General features: G+C 42.4%; 1 protein-coding gene across 3 annotated transcripts in view; it reads right to left on the bottom strand.

The window, feature by feature from the left end:
- The window catches only part of ACYP2 (acylphosphatase 2), a 115866-nt gene that overhangs the window by 84914 nt on the left and 11577 nt on the right, over positions 1-19375 (bottom strand). The window contains exon 4 of one of the 3 annotated variants that reach the window (XR_004959693.1): positions 17753-18004. The exons of 1 other annotated variant lie outside the window; for it this stretch is intronic. Coding sequence is in view for 1 of the 2 variants with exons in the window: in XM_036263016.1 (XP_036118909.1) it covers positions 17980-18004 (25 nt within the window). In the remaining variant the exon portion in view is untranslated. Of the gene's footprint in view, positions 1-17723; positions 18005-19375 lie in introns of those variants that run through there. One more of the 3 variants, XM_036263016.1, reaches the window with a different exon arrangement.

Genomic DNA, 19375 nt, shown 5'->3' with positions numbered 1-19375 from the left:
AGGAGATAGGCCCAATTCTCGTGCATAGATTTCGAAGGGAGAGAGAGAATAAACAAATAATATAAAAATACCCAAAGGCAACGAGTACTCTGGTTAAAAATAAGGTGATATGACAGGGAGTGACACTAGGCCCACTTTGATGGGGTAGGCAACAAAGTCCCCCTGAACTGATAGTGAGTGGGTAACTGAATTACAAGGAGACAGCCCCGTGAAGATGCCGACTGCCCACGCTTAGAGCTTTAAGAAGGAAGAAGATGGCCAAAGAGCAGGGGCTCGGCACTGGCAGGAGAGTGACAGGGTATACGTGCTCCCCATGCCTTTACGGATTGTCAGGGCCAATAAGAATCTCCCTGGAACTTGGTGACAGCAGCTGAAGGGTCATTGATAAGCGGGTAGTCAATGTAAGACAACATCAGAAGGGAACGCAGGCTGAGGAACTCTACCATTTCCCTTGGTTTCCAAAAGAGGTCTGCAAAATTCCCCTCTCCTCCCACTTTTCATCTCTAAAGCAGGTGAGAAAAGATGTGCGTAACCCAGTGGAACTCAGTCATGTAAACCTTGCAATGTGCGTGTCCCCAAGCTACAAACTATATATACAGGAGCTGAGAGATGACTGCAGTTCAATGTCCCACCACACCTTCCCCCTCCTCTCATTCTCATCCTGCTTCTGCTCCAGGTGTGGAAGCTAACTTTGTCTCCACACCCCTTCACTGTGTGAAATGGGTGGTGTGGCTGACGATTTACAGAGATGAAGGAAATGCAACCCAGGCCATCACTTCAGTTGCTACAAACGTGTTCACGAATAAAAGCACGTGAGCACACCAAACAACTCCAGTTTCAAAAGCTTTGCTTAAAGCACCTGAATTTTGTGTTATTCCTTTGCCAGGACTTTATATATATGACTATGGTTAGAAGGGATATGAATTTTTAAAATCAATATTCCTACTGGTACAAGCAAAGAACTCAGCACTTTAAAAGAAAAACAAGCTTCTCAAAAGAGAAAGAAATGTAATTAGGAACGTATTAAAGTCTAAAGAGCTGTTTTTAACTTGTTTCCTAAGAAACCAAAAATAGAACTGACAAGTACAATTTCCAAAGAAGCTTAGATCTACTTACCCTATTATTAAATTTTCCAGTTCAAAAAGTTTAGAATCACTAATTTAAGGGGTGAAAAGAGCTCTTATAAGAAATAAAATTAAGTTCCCCAGTTAATTTTGTTTATAATCCTTCTGCTAGTGGAAACTGATCTTCATGAACAAAAAGTGCCAGGGTTACTCTCAATAGGTTAATAATGTATTTCACAACCAACAACACATTATAACTCTCATGTGACCACAAGTGCCACTAAAGGCAGCTAAATTTACTTAATAAAAAAATATATAAAGTCAGTCATCAGGAATTAAAACTCTTAGTAGAGAGACAAGAGTTAACTCATTCTTCCATCACACTTCCTCATTCCACTCGATATCGTCAGCCCTGGGAGGAAATCTGTGACTGAAAACCAAGCTCATGTATTTATTTTTAAAGCTCTTCTAAGTAGTTTTATGAGATGGCAGGATCCATATTTGAGGCTGGATAGACCAGACATGAAAAAGGCCACCAGGAAACTTTGGAAATATGATAACCCACAAGCCTCAAAAGCCACATGTTCAGCCTCACACCCTCCAGTACCCAACTGATAAGCTATAAAAAGGAGCAGTAAATGGTTAACCATGATCGAGAACCCTCCTCCCACCTTTGACTGCAGAGCCGCATTCCATTCCAGGAGTCCCAGGGCTTCAGATAAAAGGTCCAGAGACCAAGCGTATCAAGTAGACCCTCCTCGGTGCCTATCCACGCTTAATCTCTCCTCTTCCAGTTCACAAAGTCATATTCACAATCCCTGCCCTCTTAGACTCTTCAGTCTAACCAGAGATATGAGCATGCTTTCAACCATCTAAGAGATGGCTAATCTGTCATAAAAAGTGTTTTTATAAAGTATAATAGGACTTGGAGGTAAAATTGTTCCTATTGCCTAGAAATGACAACCAAGTATCACTAAGTATCACCAAATTCTAAAGCAACTGGAGCCAGTTTCCTTCTTGGGCTTCTTAGGAGGACGGTGAGCAGCTGCACCCCTTCTAGGCTTTCAAAGACCACGAGAAGGGGTGCAAGCCCTCAGCACCTGCAAGAGCAGCCTCATGAGTTCTTTGTTCTTGGGGAACATACTACCTCACTTAGCAGTGTACAAAGAGTTCTGAGAATATGAAAACTGCTGATTCATTTAACAAAAAGTCAGATGTAACTATACTGGGGAGGTGAGAGAAGGAAAATGTGGTATAATCAATAAAAGAGTTATGTTGCATACAGAGAGGTTATACAGAGTCTAAGTAATATAAGAGAGTTATGTCTTATGGCAGAGCTCATCTGTCCTAATAGAACGTTAATAGATTCATCTATCATAACACAGTCAATAGATAATGTCTAAAATAATGATTTTAGACACACCACTTTAAGTATATTATTTTGAAATAGGTAGAAATGGCCAAAGAAATCACTAAAATAGTTGTTGAGAGATGGGATGGGTTAGAGAGGGGTGGCTGCTGGGGTTTGTTCTTTCTTTCTTTCTTTCTTTCTTTCTTTCTTTCTTTCTTTCTTTCTTTCTTTCGCACTATTTTACTTTTAAAACATGTGCAGGTATTATTTTATTAAAAACAAAATTATCTGCCCTGGCTGGTTTGGTTCAGCGGTAGAGCGTTGACCTGCAGACCAATGAGTCATGGGGTTTGATTCCAGCCAAGGGCACGTACCTCGGTTGCAGTTCGTCCCTGGCTCTGGTCAGGGTCGTGCAGGAGGCAACCAGTCAATGTGTCCCTCTCACGTCAATATCCTCAGGTGAAGATAAAACAACAACAACAACAACAACAACAAATTAACAAATTAACTTATCAAAGCAGAGGCAATTTTTTTCATTAGAAAAACCTAATCATTTTAATGGACCTTTCCTGTGTGCTGTTTGTCAAAAATGTCTATAGAGTAACATAAATATAGATATAGCTGGTAGATCATAACTACTCTTAAATTTCTATAGGTTGAGACTGTTTATCAGGAAGGGGCTAAATAAAGGTCAGTGTGTGTGTGTGTGTGGTGTGTGTGTGAGAGAGAGAGAGAGAGGGAGAGAGAGAGAGAGAGAGAGAGAGAGAGAGAGAGAGAGAGAGAGAAATGCCCACAGATTAGAAATTGAAGAGAGTGAGGAGAGGGGAAGGTTTTCATGGACATGCCCCAAAGTCAAAGAACAAAAAAAGCGAACAGAAAAGCACAGGCACACCTAACCCAGTAGAGAAATAACAGCAAGGACACACGAACTCCGAGCACAGTGGCCCTTGGGTGTGGCACAATGGTGCTGTACACGTCAATCCACCCTGGAAGATTCATTCCTCAATTTATAGACTGGAGTTGTTAAAAAAAAAAAAGGTTCACCTCACCCTGGCCAGTTTGGCTCAGTGGTTAGAGCGTCGGCCCACGGACCAGAGAGGCCCGGGTAAGGGCATATGCCTCGCTTGCAGTTTGTCCCCGGCCCTGGTTGGGGTCGTGCAGGTGGCAGCCACTCGATGTGTCAATGTTTCTCTCTCTCTCTTCCTCCCTCTCTCCCTCCCGCTCTATCTCAAGATAAAAATATAAAAATATCCTTGGGTGAGGATTAAAAACAATAAAAAAAGGTTCACCTCTGCTAAACATCTTCTAATTGGGGAGGAGTGTAGAAGGAATACCATCTTAAATGGTTCAGGTAAGAAAGTTCTTCTGTGACATCTCTAACTGGCCCTGGGCGGCAAACCCGAGTTCTACAGATCCCCACAAGTGAGCGGAAACGGAAACTGGTCCCAGAAGTGAAGCGCTGGCTCGTCTTGGCTCGTCTTGGCTCGTCTTGGCTCGTCTTGGCTCGTCTTGGCTCGTCTTGCCAGATCCACGGCGCCCGTCCTCTGCGCGCCTCTGTGAACGCACGCGGTACGGGTTTGCCTGTCAGCCTCAGCCACCCAGACAATGGCAATACTTAAAATTTTATTTCTAATAGCTATAGACACAGCCAGACTACAATTAATGTGTTAGCTACAATAATCATCCTCTGTAGTACTAGTGTCTTACCTATTTTACCTTTTTCCAAGAGATACTTTATATTCATTTTCACAGCTCTTCCTCTTTAGTAAATTCATTGAGTTTCCTAGTTAAATTCAGTGATTACTATGCATGTATATTTTATTTTTTCTCTCATATCTTTTATATCTTATTTTTTCACCCGAGGACATTTTTGCATTCATCCTCAGAGAGGGAGGGAGGGAGGAAGAGAGGGAGAGAACTATCAACGTGAGAAAGACACATCGACTGGCTGCCACCCACATGACGCCAACCCAGGCCGGGGACACTGCCACTGAGGTATGTGGCCTTAGTGGGAACCGAACCCCGGGTCTTTCTGGACTGCAGAATGATGCTCTAACGGCTGAGTCAAACCGGCCAGGGCTAGGCATGTATATTTTAAAATAACTCAACAGATATATAATAATATTTTATTCTCCCATACTTGTCTAAATATTATCCTAGTAATGTATCTAAAATTATGTTACTAACGCTTCCCTTGGCAATAGCCAATTACTTTTTATGGTCCCTAATTCACCATCATGTAGCTTTCTCCCTTTATTGGACATTCTGATGGAGATTTAGCACACTGGTTTTGTGTAAGGCACGTTTTGGTGTAGTTAACGGTCAAAGTGGACAGTTTGACAAACGTTTTGAAAGTCTGTATTAAAATATAGAAACAATTTTTATTTTAAGTTACAGTAATACTGAGGGTGAAGAAATGGAACGGAGTGGGGGCTCTGAGCTGGCTTGGGGCCCAGGAACAGGATGGCTATTTCTTTTGTGCACATTATGTGGTGGGTTTTTAAAAGTTGGCTTGTTATTTAATATTTGTGAAAATATCCCAGACTCAAAACAGTTGCATCAGAATAAACTGACAAAAGGCCATTCATTTAGCCATTACTCTGACTCTCTTTAGGTATCTCCTATTAAACTCTCTTCCCATTGGATTCTTCATGACAGGCTGAAGTACTGTAAATAAGATTAAGGACATCACGACATCTTGCCCCCAAACCTCAGTCTATTGCTGTGAAAAAGGACATTTTCCTACATAACTGTGATGCTACTATCACACCTAACAAACCTAGCACTAATTCTTTAATGTTCACGAAAGCCCAGGCCATATTCAAATGTCCCCCAACAATACCTCAAATGTCTTTTACAGCTGGGTTGTCCAAATTGGGGGGGATCAGTGTCTATATTTATGGCAGAAATGTTCTTAAAATTACAACTATGAAAACTGGATGTAGTGTTCATTATGCTATTTCCTCACTTTTCTATGCATTTAAAAATATTATTATATAATGCCCAAAAGAACCATATCATTACATCTTTGCAAATATATCTATATATGTACAAGAGGAGAGAAGTTTCTAAAGCATGATACCTCAGTAACAATGTTCAATATTGTTATCAGTTATTTGGACAATGATATAGAAAAAATGTTTATCACATTTCTCAGTTGATGAGCTGAGAGGTATAATGAATATTCTACATAACTGAATCAAAATCCAAACATAGTTTGACAAAGCTGAATATAACAAGCACTGGTATAGAAATGAGTGGAGATACACTGGATGTGGTTTTTATGTTCAGCAAGAGCTGGAAGCAAAAGGTTGCAGTAATGACAAAGAAACCATCTAGCTTTTGTGATGGCTTGACCAAATGCAAGGGTTGAAAGCATTGAAAAGAACAAAGCGAAACCAAAATAGAGTCCCTTGTTAAGAGGCGCCCTGTCCTCCTTCCCTGTGAGCTACCTCTCTCTGCTTTGTCAGGTGAGTGTTACCATAGGCACTAGGATGGTAGATATGAAGCTAGGGAATGGGGGAGGAAGGTGGTAGGGAAGGTGGGGGTACAAAAGCCAAATTGCTGCCCTGGCCGGTTTGGCTCAGAGGTTAGAGTGTCGGCCCGTGGACCAGAGAGTCCCGGGTTCGGTTCCCACTGAGAGCACATACCTCGGTTGCAGTTTGTCCCCGGCCTCGGTTGGGGTTGTACGGGTGGCAACCACTCGATGTGTCTCTCTCACGTCGATGTTTCTCTCTCTCTCTCTCTCTCTCTCTCTCTCTCTCTCTCTCTCTCTCTTTTCCCCCCTCTCCTTCCCACTCTGTCTGAAGATAAGTACAAAAATGTCCTCGGGTGAAGATTAAAAAAAAGCCAAATTGCTACAGAATCTTGATTTTAAGTTTCCCTTGTTATGGGAAAACTTCAAGATGAGTACAAGGCTGCCTAGCCATCTTGCTAGTGAGAAGGTTCTGGCATCCAATTCAGGCACTTGGTCTGGCCCCAAGTCAGGGATTACCTAGTCCTGTGTTGGACAGATTTCACAAGGACAGAAGTGTCAGCTGAACTGGAGATGGTGACATGATTTGAACAATAATAAAATGTCTCTGCATCAGAATGGGGGCTGCCCGGAAATAGTGGTGCTCACAAGGGAAGCAGGAGGGTCTGTTTCTGGAAAGGGTTAAGTCCTTTATGCAGATCCCAAGACCAATGGGTCAAATCCTCCATGTCTTGCTTCATCCTGTATACACAGTCTCTATTTACTCACCCATCTGCCCTCCAGTCTTACAAGGCGGAGACTATTTTACTCATCTTTTTATCCACAGCTCCCAACACTCTACTTGACATATAGTAGATACTTCATAAATGTACATGGAATAAGTGAATGCTTGCCGACAGGATACAGACAATAATCACTGCATCAGCTCATGTACTGGAGACTTGACATAGCACTCTGAATGCTCGTATAAGGTAACACCATGACCACGCAACATATGCACACATTGGTCTCCTTAGCCAGCCAACCAGACAGCATGATGTCCATAAATGAGGCTGTGCCCAGATAAGAACAACAAGGAGGCGCCACTGGACCGATGGATCAGGCTCTAATTTCGATGGATGCTACCTAAACTGGAAGGTAAAGCTGGGAACTTCTCAGAAGTGAGTCTCACATGAGTGTGTTTTAGTGTGTGGTAAGGCATCATATTTTCTGCAACAACTTAGGCTGGGTGGTTTTGACTCAATACCCTTACATGGGGTTCCAAGAATGTTTGGAGAGGTAATGTTTTGCAAAATAACCAGTAATTGTCAATAAAGAGCCACATGGATTTCCTGCCAGAAGATTTCTTCACCCAGGGTCCAAGGTGCATTGACTTTCCCTTGGGGTGAGGTAGGGAGGGACACTCTTTGGAAAACCAGTTCAGAGTGTTCTCCTGGTACCAAGCCTCCTCTCCAGCCTGAGGCATTGGTGATCAGATCTGACACAGCTCTGCAAACCACGTTATTTACTATGGATGGGGCATAGTGATACATGCTTTGCCCTCAAGTATAGTTTGGTTCCACCTCAAGTCCTAGAGGACTTTTTGTTGAGAGAGATTGAAAGAGAGAGAGAGAGAGAGAGAGAGAGAGAGAGAGAAGATACCTCATGACTTCTCAAGTCCCTTCTAAATCTAAAATCTTAGGATGATTGTTTTGTTTTGGAATTTGTTGACTAGCAGTATTCAAAACATATTCATGACTGTATGAAATAAGGCAGAAGACCATAAAAGCAGATATAAAACCAAAAAGATAAATGTGGGTGAAATAATAAATGTCAAACCGTTAGAAAGGCAGTATCATTTAACCCACCTGGTCTTTACAGTGTCTCCAGGATGGTTAGTTGAAAAGTAAGGCTGTTTGCCACAAGGAGTACACACCGAAAGGACAGACATATAGTCCCAAATGTCCCTTGTTTCCCTTTATATTGATACGTTTATCTTATCTCTTTAATCTACCTACATTTTCAGTTTATATTGTTTTGTTTTGTTTTTAAATCAAATCTCTTCCTTATTATATTTTCTAAAGTCTTCTTTCTTGCCTGCTGCCAAGGCCACCCAATGGCCTTCCAACAAGTGTTTCTGCCTTGGTCTCTGCCATTTCCATTCATCCTGCACATTCCATTAATGCCTCTTCCTAAAGCATCATAAGTGGGTCATTCACGCCCTATCTTGAAGCCTTCATCAATGGCTCCGTGGTGCACAAGAAATTAAGTCAGAACTCATGTGCTTGGCAGTTAAATCCTTACCAATCTGGCTTGAACTCATTTTCATAATCTTAACAAGAAGTCTAAACTCGCCCTGGCCAGTTTGGCTCAGCGGTTAGAGCGTCAGCCCGCAGACTAGAGAGACTGGGGTTTGGTTCCCACTAAGCGCATGTACCTCGGTTGCAGTTTGTCTCCAGCAGCCAGTCGATGTGTCTCTCTCACATCAATGTTTCTCTCTTCCTCCCTCTCTCCTTCCCGCTCTATCTGAAGATAAATGCAAAAATGTCCTCGAGTGAGGATAAAAAAAAAAGTAGTCTAAGCTCTATATGGTCTGAACTATTCCCCTGTTCCCATGTGCACCTATGGTCCACTTTCTGAAGCTTCACCTTGACCCATGCTCCCTTGTCTTTTTATTTTTTAATCCTCACCGGAGAATATTTTTACATTTTCTCTTCAGACAGAGTGGGAGGGAGGGAGGGAGAGAGAGAGAAAAAACATCGATGTGAGAGAGACACATCGATTGGCTGCCACCCGCGCGACTCCAACCAGAGCCGGGGATGAACCACAACCAAGGTACATTCCCTTGGCCGGAATCGAACCTGGGACTCCTTGGTCTGCAGGCCTACGCTCTAACCGCTGAGCCAAACTGGCCAGGGCCCCCTTGTCTTTTATGGAGCTCCTTTCCTTCACTCTCTTCTGAATATCCAAATTCTGCCCACTCTCAAAGCCCAACCAAGTCAGACTCCAGAGTTTTAAGCCCCTCAAGCCAAGAGCTGTCCTTTGGTCTTACAAGGTTCTACCACACCTCTTTACCGTTTACCCTGGTTTGGTAATTAATATTCACAGGCATTTTATTTTCTCAGGTAAAGTGTAATCTCAAGGTCAAGGACTTTACCTTTTTTTTTTTTTTTTAAATATCCCAAAATGCCTAGCACAGTGCTTCACATGGAAGGTGCTCAATAAATATTGAACACAGAAGGAATAATTCTAAATATTTATGAACCACTTCTTTTTGTACGAAATTATTTTGTTTGAAAACATCACCAAACTTCAGAATTTCCTCCAGCTTCAACATACCATGAATGCATTGATTGACTGCCTTCTGCACACCCCCTACCCAGGCATGTGCCCTGACCAAATGAAACCGAAACCTCCTGGTGCGGGGAACAACGCCCTGAGCCACACCAGCCAGGGCCAAACAATCTACTCTTGTAGCATTTAGCAACAGTGAGTCTTTTATTTTTTTATTTTTTTTATCCTCACCCGAGGACAGTTTTCCATTTTTTGTTCAGATAGAGTGGGAGGAAGAGAGAGATAGAAACATTGACGTGAAAGGGACACCAAGTGGCTGCCACCCGCACGACCAACCAGGGCCGGGGACAAACTGCAACCAAGGTACGTGCCCTTAGTGGAAACTGAACCCAGGTCTCTGGACCACAGGCCGATGCTCTAACCGATGAGCCAAACCGGCCAGGGCCAGTGAGTCATTTTAAACTGAAAAAAAAAAAAAAGAATTATATTCCAAAAATTGTCTCTTCCCACTGTGACTGAAAAGGGAAACCTCACTGACTTTAGGATATACTCAGAAATCATGGGTAACTCTCATATGTGGGTGTTGGTATAGTCTTGTCATGGACTATTTGGCTGGCCAATATCTTCCTTACTCAATATGTGATAGAGGGTCAAGCAAAATCCACATCACCTGGGAGCTCATTAAAAATGCAGAGTAGCCCTGGCCGGTTTGGCTCAGCGGTTAGAGCGTCGGCCTGCGGTCTGGAGAGACCCGGGTTCGGTTCCCGCTAAGGGCATGTACCTTGGTTGCAGTTTGTCCCCGGCCCTGGTTGGTCGTGCGGGTGGCAGCCACTCGATGTGTCCCTTCACGTCGATGTTTCTCACTCTCTCTCCCTTCCTCTCTCTCCCTCCCATTCCATCTGTACCAAAAATGGAAAAAATATCCTCGGGTGAGGATAAAAAAAAAAAAAAATGCAGAGTATCAGTCACCTCGAACTTATTGAATGAGAATTCTGTCTTTGAACTAAATCCCTAGGTGATTAAAAAAAAAGCACTGAACAACCCCAAACAGGCATAGCCGATTGCATAGAATGATCACTTTTTATGCAGGCACCGCTGGGTATAGGATTCGTATCCCTTTAAAACAGCCTGTGCCAGTGGTTCAACACAGATTGCTGGACACTACCCCCAGGGTTTCTGGTTCAGGTCTGGGGAGGGCCCTGAGAATCTGCATGCCCAACAAACTTTCAGGACCCACAACCACTGGCTTACACTGTCTAAAAATAACCTGCTGCATATTCTGTAAATGTTGCTTCAAGTGCAATCCCAGGAGAAGGGAGAATACTGAGCTAGTCAAGAGGAAAGAGAAAAAGAAATGGCAGCAAATGTTTCATCTGTGCTACAGGGAAAGTAGTTGTTAACATTCCTTTGTACACAATGGGGTAAAAATAGCTGAAGAAATTCCTATAGCAACAGCTGTGTCATCCCCAAGGTCTTCCTCCACCTACATTATTCAGAAAAGGGAACCCATCACACAGAAATTCTATTTCAACATTGAGACCTATAAGAAACAAAAATCATGGGAAACATATAATGTTCGTTAAATAATGTGAGATAACATTACAGATTTAAGACAGATTTGAAAATGACTCTCAGAGGCCTGGATTTGGATTTTTTGGTCAAGCAATGAAACAAATATATGACTTTGTATCCAAATGACTCTATAACCAGAAAATAAAAGGGGAGCTGAAAAGTGTTAAGAATACTTACTATAAATATTTAATTTTTTTAAAATCCAAAATAGCTCCTTTTTAAAATAGACTCTCAAAATGATACATAAGACAATATAAACCAAAGAGCTCCCCCTAGAGTTGGAAAAAAAGGTTATTACTTACACATATATTACAAAGCACTATTTATCCATATCTTATGTTACATAAAAAAAACCACATTTTTACACAATCTTTATAAAAGGATAACTTTCTACAGTGTAAAATACTGTTAACTAAAGGAAAACCAAATTATTTATAATGCTGTCGGTAAGTTATTTTTCTTCTAAAATTTTGGCGGTTATATTTGTGATTGTGAATGATTTAGAATAAAAAAGTTGGGATAGTAGCCCTGGCCAGTTTAGCTCAGCGGTTAGAGTGTGGGCCCGCAGACCGGAGAGTCCTGGGTTTGGTTCCTGCTAAGGGCACGTACCTCAGTTGCAGTTTGCACCGGCCCTGGTTGGGGTCGTGTGGGTGGCAACCACTCGATGTGTCTCTCTCACATCAATATTTCTCTCTCTTCCTCCGTCTCTCCCTCCCGCCTGCATAAATGCGAAAATGTCCTCAAGTGAGGATTTTAAAAAAAGTTGATTCTTACCTAACTTGCTGTATAACCCTGAGCAACTCATCTTCCAGCCCTGAGTGTTGTCGTCAGTGGGGCTAGACAAGATCAGAGGCTCTCAGCCCTGGCTGCACACTGGACTCGCCTGGGAGCCATGGAAATCAACTGATGCCTGGCTCCCACTCCTGGAAATTCAGATTTTAGTTGTTCTGCTGTGGAACTCAACCTAGTTGCTATGAAGAAGGGCCCCAGGTGAGCTCTGACCAGTCTGACTCAGCAGTTAGGGTTTCAGCCCGAGGACCCGTGAGTTGCAGGTTTGATTCCTGTCAAGGGCATGTACCTTGGTTGCAGTTCGTCCCCGGACCTGGTCCAGGTCCTGTGGGAGGCAGCCAGTTGGTGTCTCTCACATTGATGTTTCTCTCTCTCTTCCTCTCTCCCCCTCCCACTCTATCTGAAGATAAATAGAAAAATATCCTTGGGTATGGATTTAAAAAAACAAACAAACAAACCTTTCTGGCTGGGAAAGACTGCCCTTCCTGGGGGACATAGTCCTGAAGATAGCAAAGAGCTCAGCCCTGAGCATGACTTTAATATGCCAACTAGTGAATCTGGAGTACCCCCTCCTGTCAGGCCTGTGTATCCCAGGAGGCAATATTCCTCTCTTAACCTTCCCAGGGCCAGGTACCAGATATCACCTTTTAGCCCAAAGCCCTCGGGAACTACTCAAATTAGCCCATCCTAAACCCCTTACCCTACCCAGCCCTGCCCTACCTTTCCCCCCAGAAACCCCAACAAAGACTCTGGCCTAAACCTTCCTCCTAACTCCCTTCTGACCACCGTGGTGTTTTCCCGTGACCCTGCGTGCCATGCTGTGCCTTCTGTCTCTAGGACCTGTGAGTATACTAAGGTGTCTTATCCTGAGCCTGTCTCCTCTTGCAGCATACCTGACCATCTGATAAAAGAACACAAAACACTCGCCTTCCTTACCGGTGGCTGGAAAAGCTGATTATAGCTAGAGATGGCCACATATGGAAGTGTGCTACAGGTTTCTGGGAATGTTTGCTCTCCAGGTAAAGGGGACCAGACCCAGAGCCACCCCTTCCTCCAGCGTGGGTGTGATGCTGGGAGCTGGAGCAGTCCTTTTACAGCCATGAGTGAAAAGACAAGAGAACCCTGCATTCTGGATCCTGACACTGGTGATCAGCTGACCGAGTGTAAGGTCCACTGACCTCCAGCCCCCTTTATATGGAAAAGGAACAAAGCCCCACCTGCTTGAGCCACCTGTTTATCAGGTTTCCTGTTATAGCTGAAGGCATTCTCTTGGAGTGGAGGCAGGGGTTACTAAGTAACTCTTCATAACAGCTGTGCTAAGTGACGTGCAGAAGCAGAGCATGTGGTGAGAGGGTACCACAGGGTGAGTGGGGGACAACCTCCAGGTCTGGGGATAGAAAGGCATCCATTCCAGGCAGAGGGTGGAACTTCTGCAAACGTCCTGTCCTAGGGAAGGAAGAGCTCGGGGTGTGGAGGGACTGAAAGGCAATGAGAGGGAGAGTGGCAGAAGAGGCCAGAAAGAGCGGCCTGCCCTGCTCCCCAAGGCACCCTGTCACTGTGTCCATGCATGTGTGCGCGCACACACGTACACACAGGCACCTTTCCCGGCCTCCACCTTTGTACTTTCCATCCTGTCCTGAATTCACCTGTTTCTCTCTTTTTCCCCAGGTGGACTGTTTGGACTTTTCACAATACCTTTAATCATCCTTGTGCCCCACCACCTAGCAGAGGGACATAGAAAGCCACATTCTAACTATTTGCTGAATGAAAATTTATCATGATAAAATATGTTAACTATTAAACATTAGCCCCAGAAGTCATAAAGGGGCCGATTCTGAGGCCCAGTTCTGCAACGGAGTCCCACCACCAACCCAGGTCTGCCCTCTTCACATGCCTGAATGAGATGCCTGTTCCAATAGAACTTTATTGGGGTTAAAACATTAGGTGATCTTTGTTGAGTCTGAAAGCTCGAGAATTTCCTGTTTTTGAATATTTTTTTAAATCACCAGGAGTTGACTTTAGTACCCCAGTAAGAAAGAGTGAAACAGAAAGTTCTATTGTGCATTAAAATATTACCTGTATTTGCCCTGACTGGTTGCTCAGTGGTTAGAGCATCGGCCCGCAGACCAGAGAGACCCGGGTTCAGGGTTCAGTTCCCGCTAAGGGCACGTACCTCGGTTGCAGTTTGTCCCCGGCCCCGGTTGAGATCATGTGGGTGGCCACTCGATGTGTCTCTCCCACATCAATGTTTCTCTCTCTCTCTCTTCCTCTCTCTCCTTCCCACTCTATCTGAAGATAAAACCAAAAATGTCCTCAGGTGAGGATTAAAAATGTGTGTGTGTGTGTGTGTGTGTGTGTGTGTGCGCGCGCGCGCGCGCGCGCGTATATTATCTGTATTTGTTTTTCAACAGTGGGTTAATGGATGATTTTATTTTATTTCCACTTCTTAATTTCTTTATAACTGGCTTGACTCACTTAACCTAAATTGGTACAATTATTTATTTAGAAATGTACAAAGAACAGCAAAACTTCCTAATCTATGAGTCCTTACTTAGTATTTATTTGAAAAATACTTCATGATTTTTAAATTAAAACTGAATCAACAGTCCTGGCCGGTTTTTCTCAGTGGTTAGAGCATAGGCCCACGGACCAGAGAGGCCTGGGTTCAGTTCCCGCTAGGGGCATGTACCTTGGTTGCAGTTTGTCCCCAGCCCCGGTTGGGATCATGTGGGTGGCAACCACTCGATGTGTCCCTCTCACATAGATGTTTCTCTCTCTCTCTTCCTCCCTCTCTCGCTCCCACTCTATCCGAAGAAAAAAAACAACAAAACTGAATCAACAAGTTTACATGTAAAATGCACAAAGCCTTTGACTCATGCCCAGGAATCAATACTTCAAAAGTAATGGGGAGTCTGGCCGGTGTGGCTCAGTGGTTGAGCATCAACCCGTGCACCGAGAGGTCGCCAATTCGATTCCCAGGTTTTGGGCCTGATCCCTGGTGGGGGTGAGAGGGGGCTTGCAGGGGGCAGCTAATCAATGTTCTCTCTCATTGATGCTTCTATTTCTCTCTCTCCCTTTTACGTTCTCTCTCTCTAAAAAAAAAAATCAATAACGGGGAAAAAAAGTAGTTTGTGCTCACATTAGTGTATTGTACAATAACTTTAATAAATGTCAAAGTAGCCTGGCCGGTGTGGCTCAGTAGTTGAGCATCAACCCACATGCCAAAAAGTCTCCAGTTCAATTCCCAGTCAAGGCACATGCCCAGGTTGTGGACCAAATCCCCAGTGAGGGGCATGCAGGAGACAGCCAATCTGTTCTCTCTCATCGATGTTTCCTCTTCCCCATCTTCCTCTCCTCTCCCTTCCTCCCTCTCTAAAATCAATAAAGAAAAAAAAAATTTTTATAAAAGAAACATAAAAGTGAACACTAAACAATATTTTATTTACAGTATCAACTTTTTAAAAGTAATTGGTTTAATAACTGCTGAAACTTGGACAAAACTAAGATATCCTTCAGTAGGTGAATGGATAAACTAACTGTGGTACATCCATATGATGGAATATTATTCAGCAATAAAAAGATATGAACCAACCCCACAGAATGTACAACACAAAGAGGGAACCTTAAGGTAAACTATGGACTTTGGGTGATGATGATGTGTCAATGTAAGTTCATCTTGGTTAAAAAAAAAGTACCATTCTGGTGAGTGATACCGATAATGGAGGAGACTATGCATGTACAGGGCAGGGGGTGTATGAGAAATATCTATACTTTCCTCTCAATTTGATTGTAAACCTGAACCTGCTCTAAAAAATAAATTCTATTAATTTTTTTAAAGCAATTACTGCTACATTTAGCATTTCTTTTATTAAATATGATTATCTTACTAAATTCACATATTTAAATAAAAACTTGACAGCAAAAATCCTGCATTTAAGAAATTTTAATGAAAACATTATATTCCACCCAGCCAGTGTGGCTCAGTGGTTGAGCATCAACCCATGCACCAAGAGGTCGCCAGTTCGATTCCTGGTCAGGGCACATGCCCAGGTTGCGGGCCAAATCCCCAGTTGGGGGCATGCAGGAGGTGGCCAATCAATGTTCTCTTTCATCGATGTTTCTATCTTTCTCTCCCTCACCCTTCCTCTCTCTCTAAAATCAGTTTTAAAAAAATTATATTCCAAAGGAAAATAAATTACTTAGTATTTGAGGTCTAAAACCTGATGTTAGAACTCTAACTCTACTATGGATATTTTTCATGTTTCTAGTTTCCCAGTAGAGTAATTTATATTAATTAGATTACATTAAATGTTTTTTCCAAAGTTATAGCTCCTCAATGAATTTCTGTTCTCCTGAAAAATGTCCAAGTCTTCTATATTTCAATAGAACATCCAATGGAAAACACAAACAGAACATCCAATGAATACTTTCTTAATAACCTCATCTATCTGTGTAAGAAGGACCTTATGAATAAGGTATAAAATATTAGTAAAGTGCTTTGAGATTCTCAAATGACAAAGTTACAAAAAATTAGCAACTCTGGTTACACAGCAATTCATGCCACTAATGGTCTGCCAGAGAAAACTATTTTTAAAAAATATTAAATAACTTTGAATCTGACACTACTGAATTGTTCACAGAATCCACTGCTTCATTCCAATCCACTACTTCAACAGCTGGAAATGAATAACAATGGCTTTTCATAGTTAAAGCAGAATGCTGTCAACATTTCATACAAATGCTAAATATCTGTGGAAGAGATAACTACAATTATATTGGTGACTATGTCTATTCTACTTCTAACTCTTAATCTGCAAACACATTTTAATTACATGTATATTGTCAACTCTGTATAGAACCATAGGATCTCAGCTGGACAGGACCTTAGAGGTCACCTACGCTAACTTAACCACCATCCAATGAGTTTGATCTTCTATAAACCCTTGACTGGTCTAAAATCTACACCAGGGGTCAGCAGACTTTTTCTGTAAAGGGCCAGATAGTAAATATTTTCAGCTCTGTAGCCATTAGGTCTGGGTTTCAACTACTCAACTCTGCCATGGTAACACAAAAGCAAAAGCAAACAAAATATGAATGAGTGGGTGTGGCTGTATAAACCTTCAGTTACAAAACTGGCAATAGGTCAGATCTGGTTCAAGGTTGTAGTATGCCTACCCCTGATACAGTCCACGTCTATTTATTGATGAAATTCCACCATTAGATGCCTTTACAGGAACATTCTTTATCAGGTGAATTGAAATAAGCAAATTCACTCATTGCTATAACCAAAATAATCACCTCTGGAACAATGGAGAGCATCTATCCTTTCCCATGTGTCAGCCCTTCAGATGCTTGAAGTAAACTATCATTATTCCCTCAAGCATTCTTTTCTCCAGCCTAAATATCCACAGTTCTTCCAAGCATTCCTTATATTGTGACATATTTGATCATCCTCTTTTATACATACCCCAGTCTGTGAACGATCCTTTGAAGTGCAGAGTACAGATACATGACATATGGTTTTATTTTATTTTATTTATTTTTTTAATCCTCACCCAAGGACATTTTTGCATTTATCTTCAGATAGAGTGGGAGGGACAGAGGGAGGAAGAGAGAGAAACATGGACGTGAGAGAGACACATCGAGTGGCTGCCACCCACAGGACCCCAACCGGGGCCGGGGCCAAACTACAACCGAGGTACATGCCCTTAGCAGGAACCGAACCTGGGACTCTCGGGTCTGCGGGCCGACACTCTAACTGTTGAGCCAACTGGCCAGGGCATGACATATGGTTTTAAAAATATGTAGCAATCAAGATGTAACTTAAATTTTAGAATTTGGGCCCTGGTCGGTTTGGCTCAGCAGTTGGAGCATTGGCCTGCGGACCAGAGAGTCCCGGGTTTGGTTCCCACTAGGGGCACATACCAAAAAAAAAAAAAGAAAGAAAGAAAACAGAATTTGGCTCACTGTCTCCAAAAACAAATGTTTTTAGGTTTTTGTTTATTCGGTTCTCTTTTTTTTTGTTGAAAAATTACTATTTAGTCTTTAAGAAAAAATATATTTTGTGTAGATTTAGTCAAAGGTTTATGCTCAGTGTCATAACTCTATATACTAATTTAAAATGATTGCCAGGAAACAAAATATTTTGTTTAGTTTTGAAAACTAGGTCTAATAAAACAATAGATTCAAAATAGTTTCTATGCATCAAATAATGTTGGCAGAACTTACCTCTACAATTCAAATCATATAATGCAAATTGCTAAAGAAAGCCATCAGTCATTCTTTCTGAGAAAATGAAACTCAGACGGAGAAGAAAACGCGCGTGCGCACACACACACACACACAGGCACACGCGCACGCACATCTGGAGTGTGTTCTTGAATGCTGCTGGCTCGTTAGCAAAAACAGAGCAGGGCTGCTAAAATCACAGCCAGGCCATCTCGAAATGATGGTCCCTATTGAATTCCACCTTTCAATAACCTGGAAAGAAACCACACCCATATTTTTAGAGACAATTTAACTTCAATTTCTGTGACTTATTGTCACAGCATTCTAAAAGATAATTAAAAAGTTTAATAACTGGCAGAAAATAAGGCAATATGTATATATCTCCAAATGCACCACCTTTAGTCTGACCTTACAATCTATTTCTGTAACTTCTCTTACTGTGGTTTAATTTTTTTATAATTCACTACCTGAAACACTGTACTGCAAAGAGAAGAGGCTAGAGGAATAAATTCATTCTTTAACATCTAAATGTTTTTCATTGCAAAGGCATTTTATGATGTTTATTAAGCTTGATTTACACTCTCTGGAACAGGTTCCTGACCCAGATCACCACATCAGGTCTCCCTGCATAATCCCATCCATGCACACAGCTTCAAACACTATCCACATACCGATGACAACCAAATTTATTTCTCTAGTCCCGTTTCTCTGCAGGGATGACCCATATGTCTAAGATCTTAGTGGCATTTTCACCTAGACAGTCCAACTGCCACTAAAACAACATGTGCAAAGACAGAGCAACATGGGTCATATAATGATAGCAGATGTTTACTGCTTACTTCTTATGCACGAAGCACTTTATGGGGATCTTCTCAATCTTCACAGTGCAGTTCAACGTGAAATGGTTATCTCCTTTAGCTGAAGAAACCCCATTAAAATGGCAGCATCAAAATACAAAAGATGTGCCTTGGCCAGTGTGGCTCAGTTGGCTGAGTGTGTCTTATGTACCAAGAGGTCACTGGTTTGATTCCCTATGGAGGCCCCAGGGGGCTTGCAACCAGGGCAGCAATGGGCAATGGCAAACCCCCTGAACCTGTCCCCAAGGCCCCCTTTTCTCTGGCTTCTTTTTTAATCCTCACCCAAGGACATTTTTGCATTCATCTTTAGATAGAGCGGGAGGGAGAAAGAAAGAGGGAGAGAAACATCAATGTGAGAGAGACACATTGACTATCTGCCACCCGCACAACCCCAACCAGGGCTGGGGACGAAGCACAACTGAGGTACGTGCCCTTAGTGGGAACGGAACCCAGGACTCTGATCTGCAGTCGATGCTCTAACTGATGAGCCAAACCAGCCAGGGCTTCTCTGACTTCTTCTTAGTGAGCCAAAGCAGGCCAGCCTAGGCTCATTCCCCAGCCCTCCCTTGTTTCATCATCCCCAGCTTTAATAAGTGTCCTCTAAAAAAAAAAAAAAATCAATAAAAACATATTTTAAAAAATAATACATAAATAAAAGCAAGCTGTTACAAATATTGTTCACTCACTAGCTAGTACCCATTTGTCTCCCCTTCTTCCTGGCCAAGAGAACACCAATTTTGTTCTGGGTATCAATAAGCCAGACCAA

The sequence above is a fragment of the Molossus molossus genome, unplaced genomic scaffold (assembly GCF_014108415.1).
Source record: "Molossus molossus isolate mMolMol1 unplaced genomic scaffold, mMolMol1.p scaffold_m16_p_15, whole genome shotgun sequence".
NCBI lineage: Eukaryota > Metazoa > Chordata > Mammalia > Chiroptera > Molossidae > Molossus > Molossus molossus.
The sequence above is the reverse complement of the archived record's forward strand: the minus strand, read 5'-3'. Positions and strand labels throughout refer to the sequence as shown.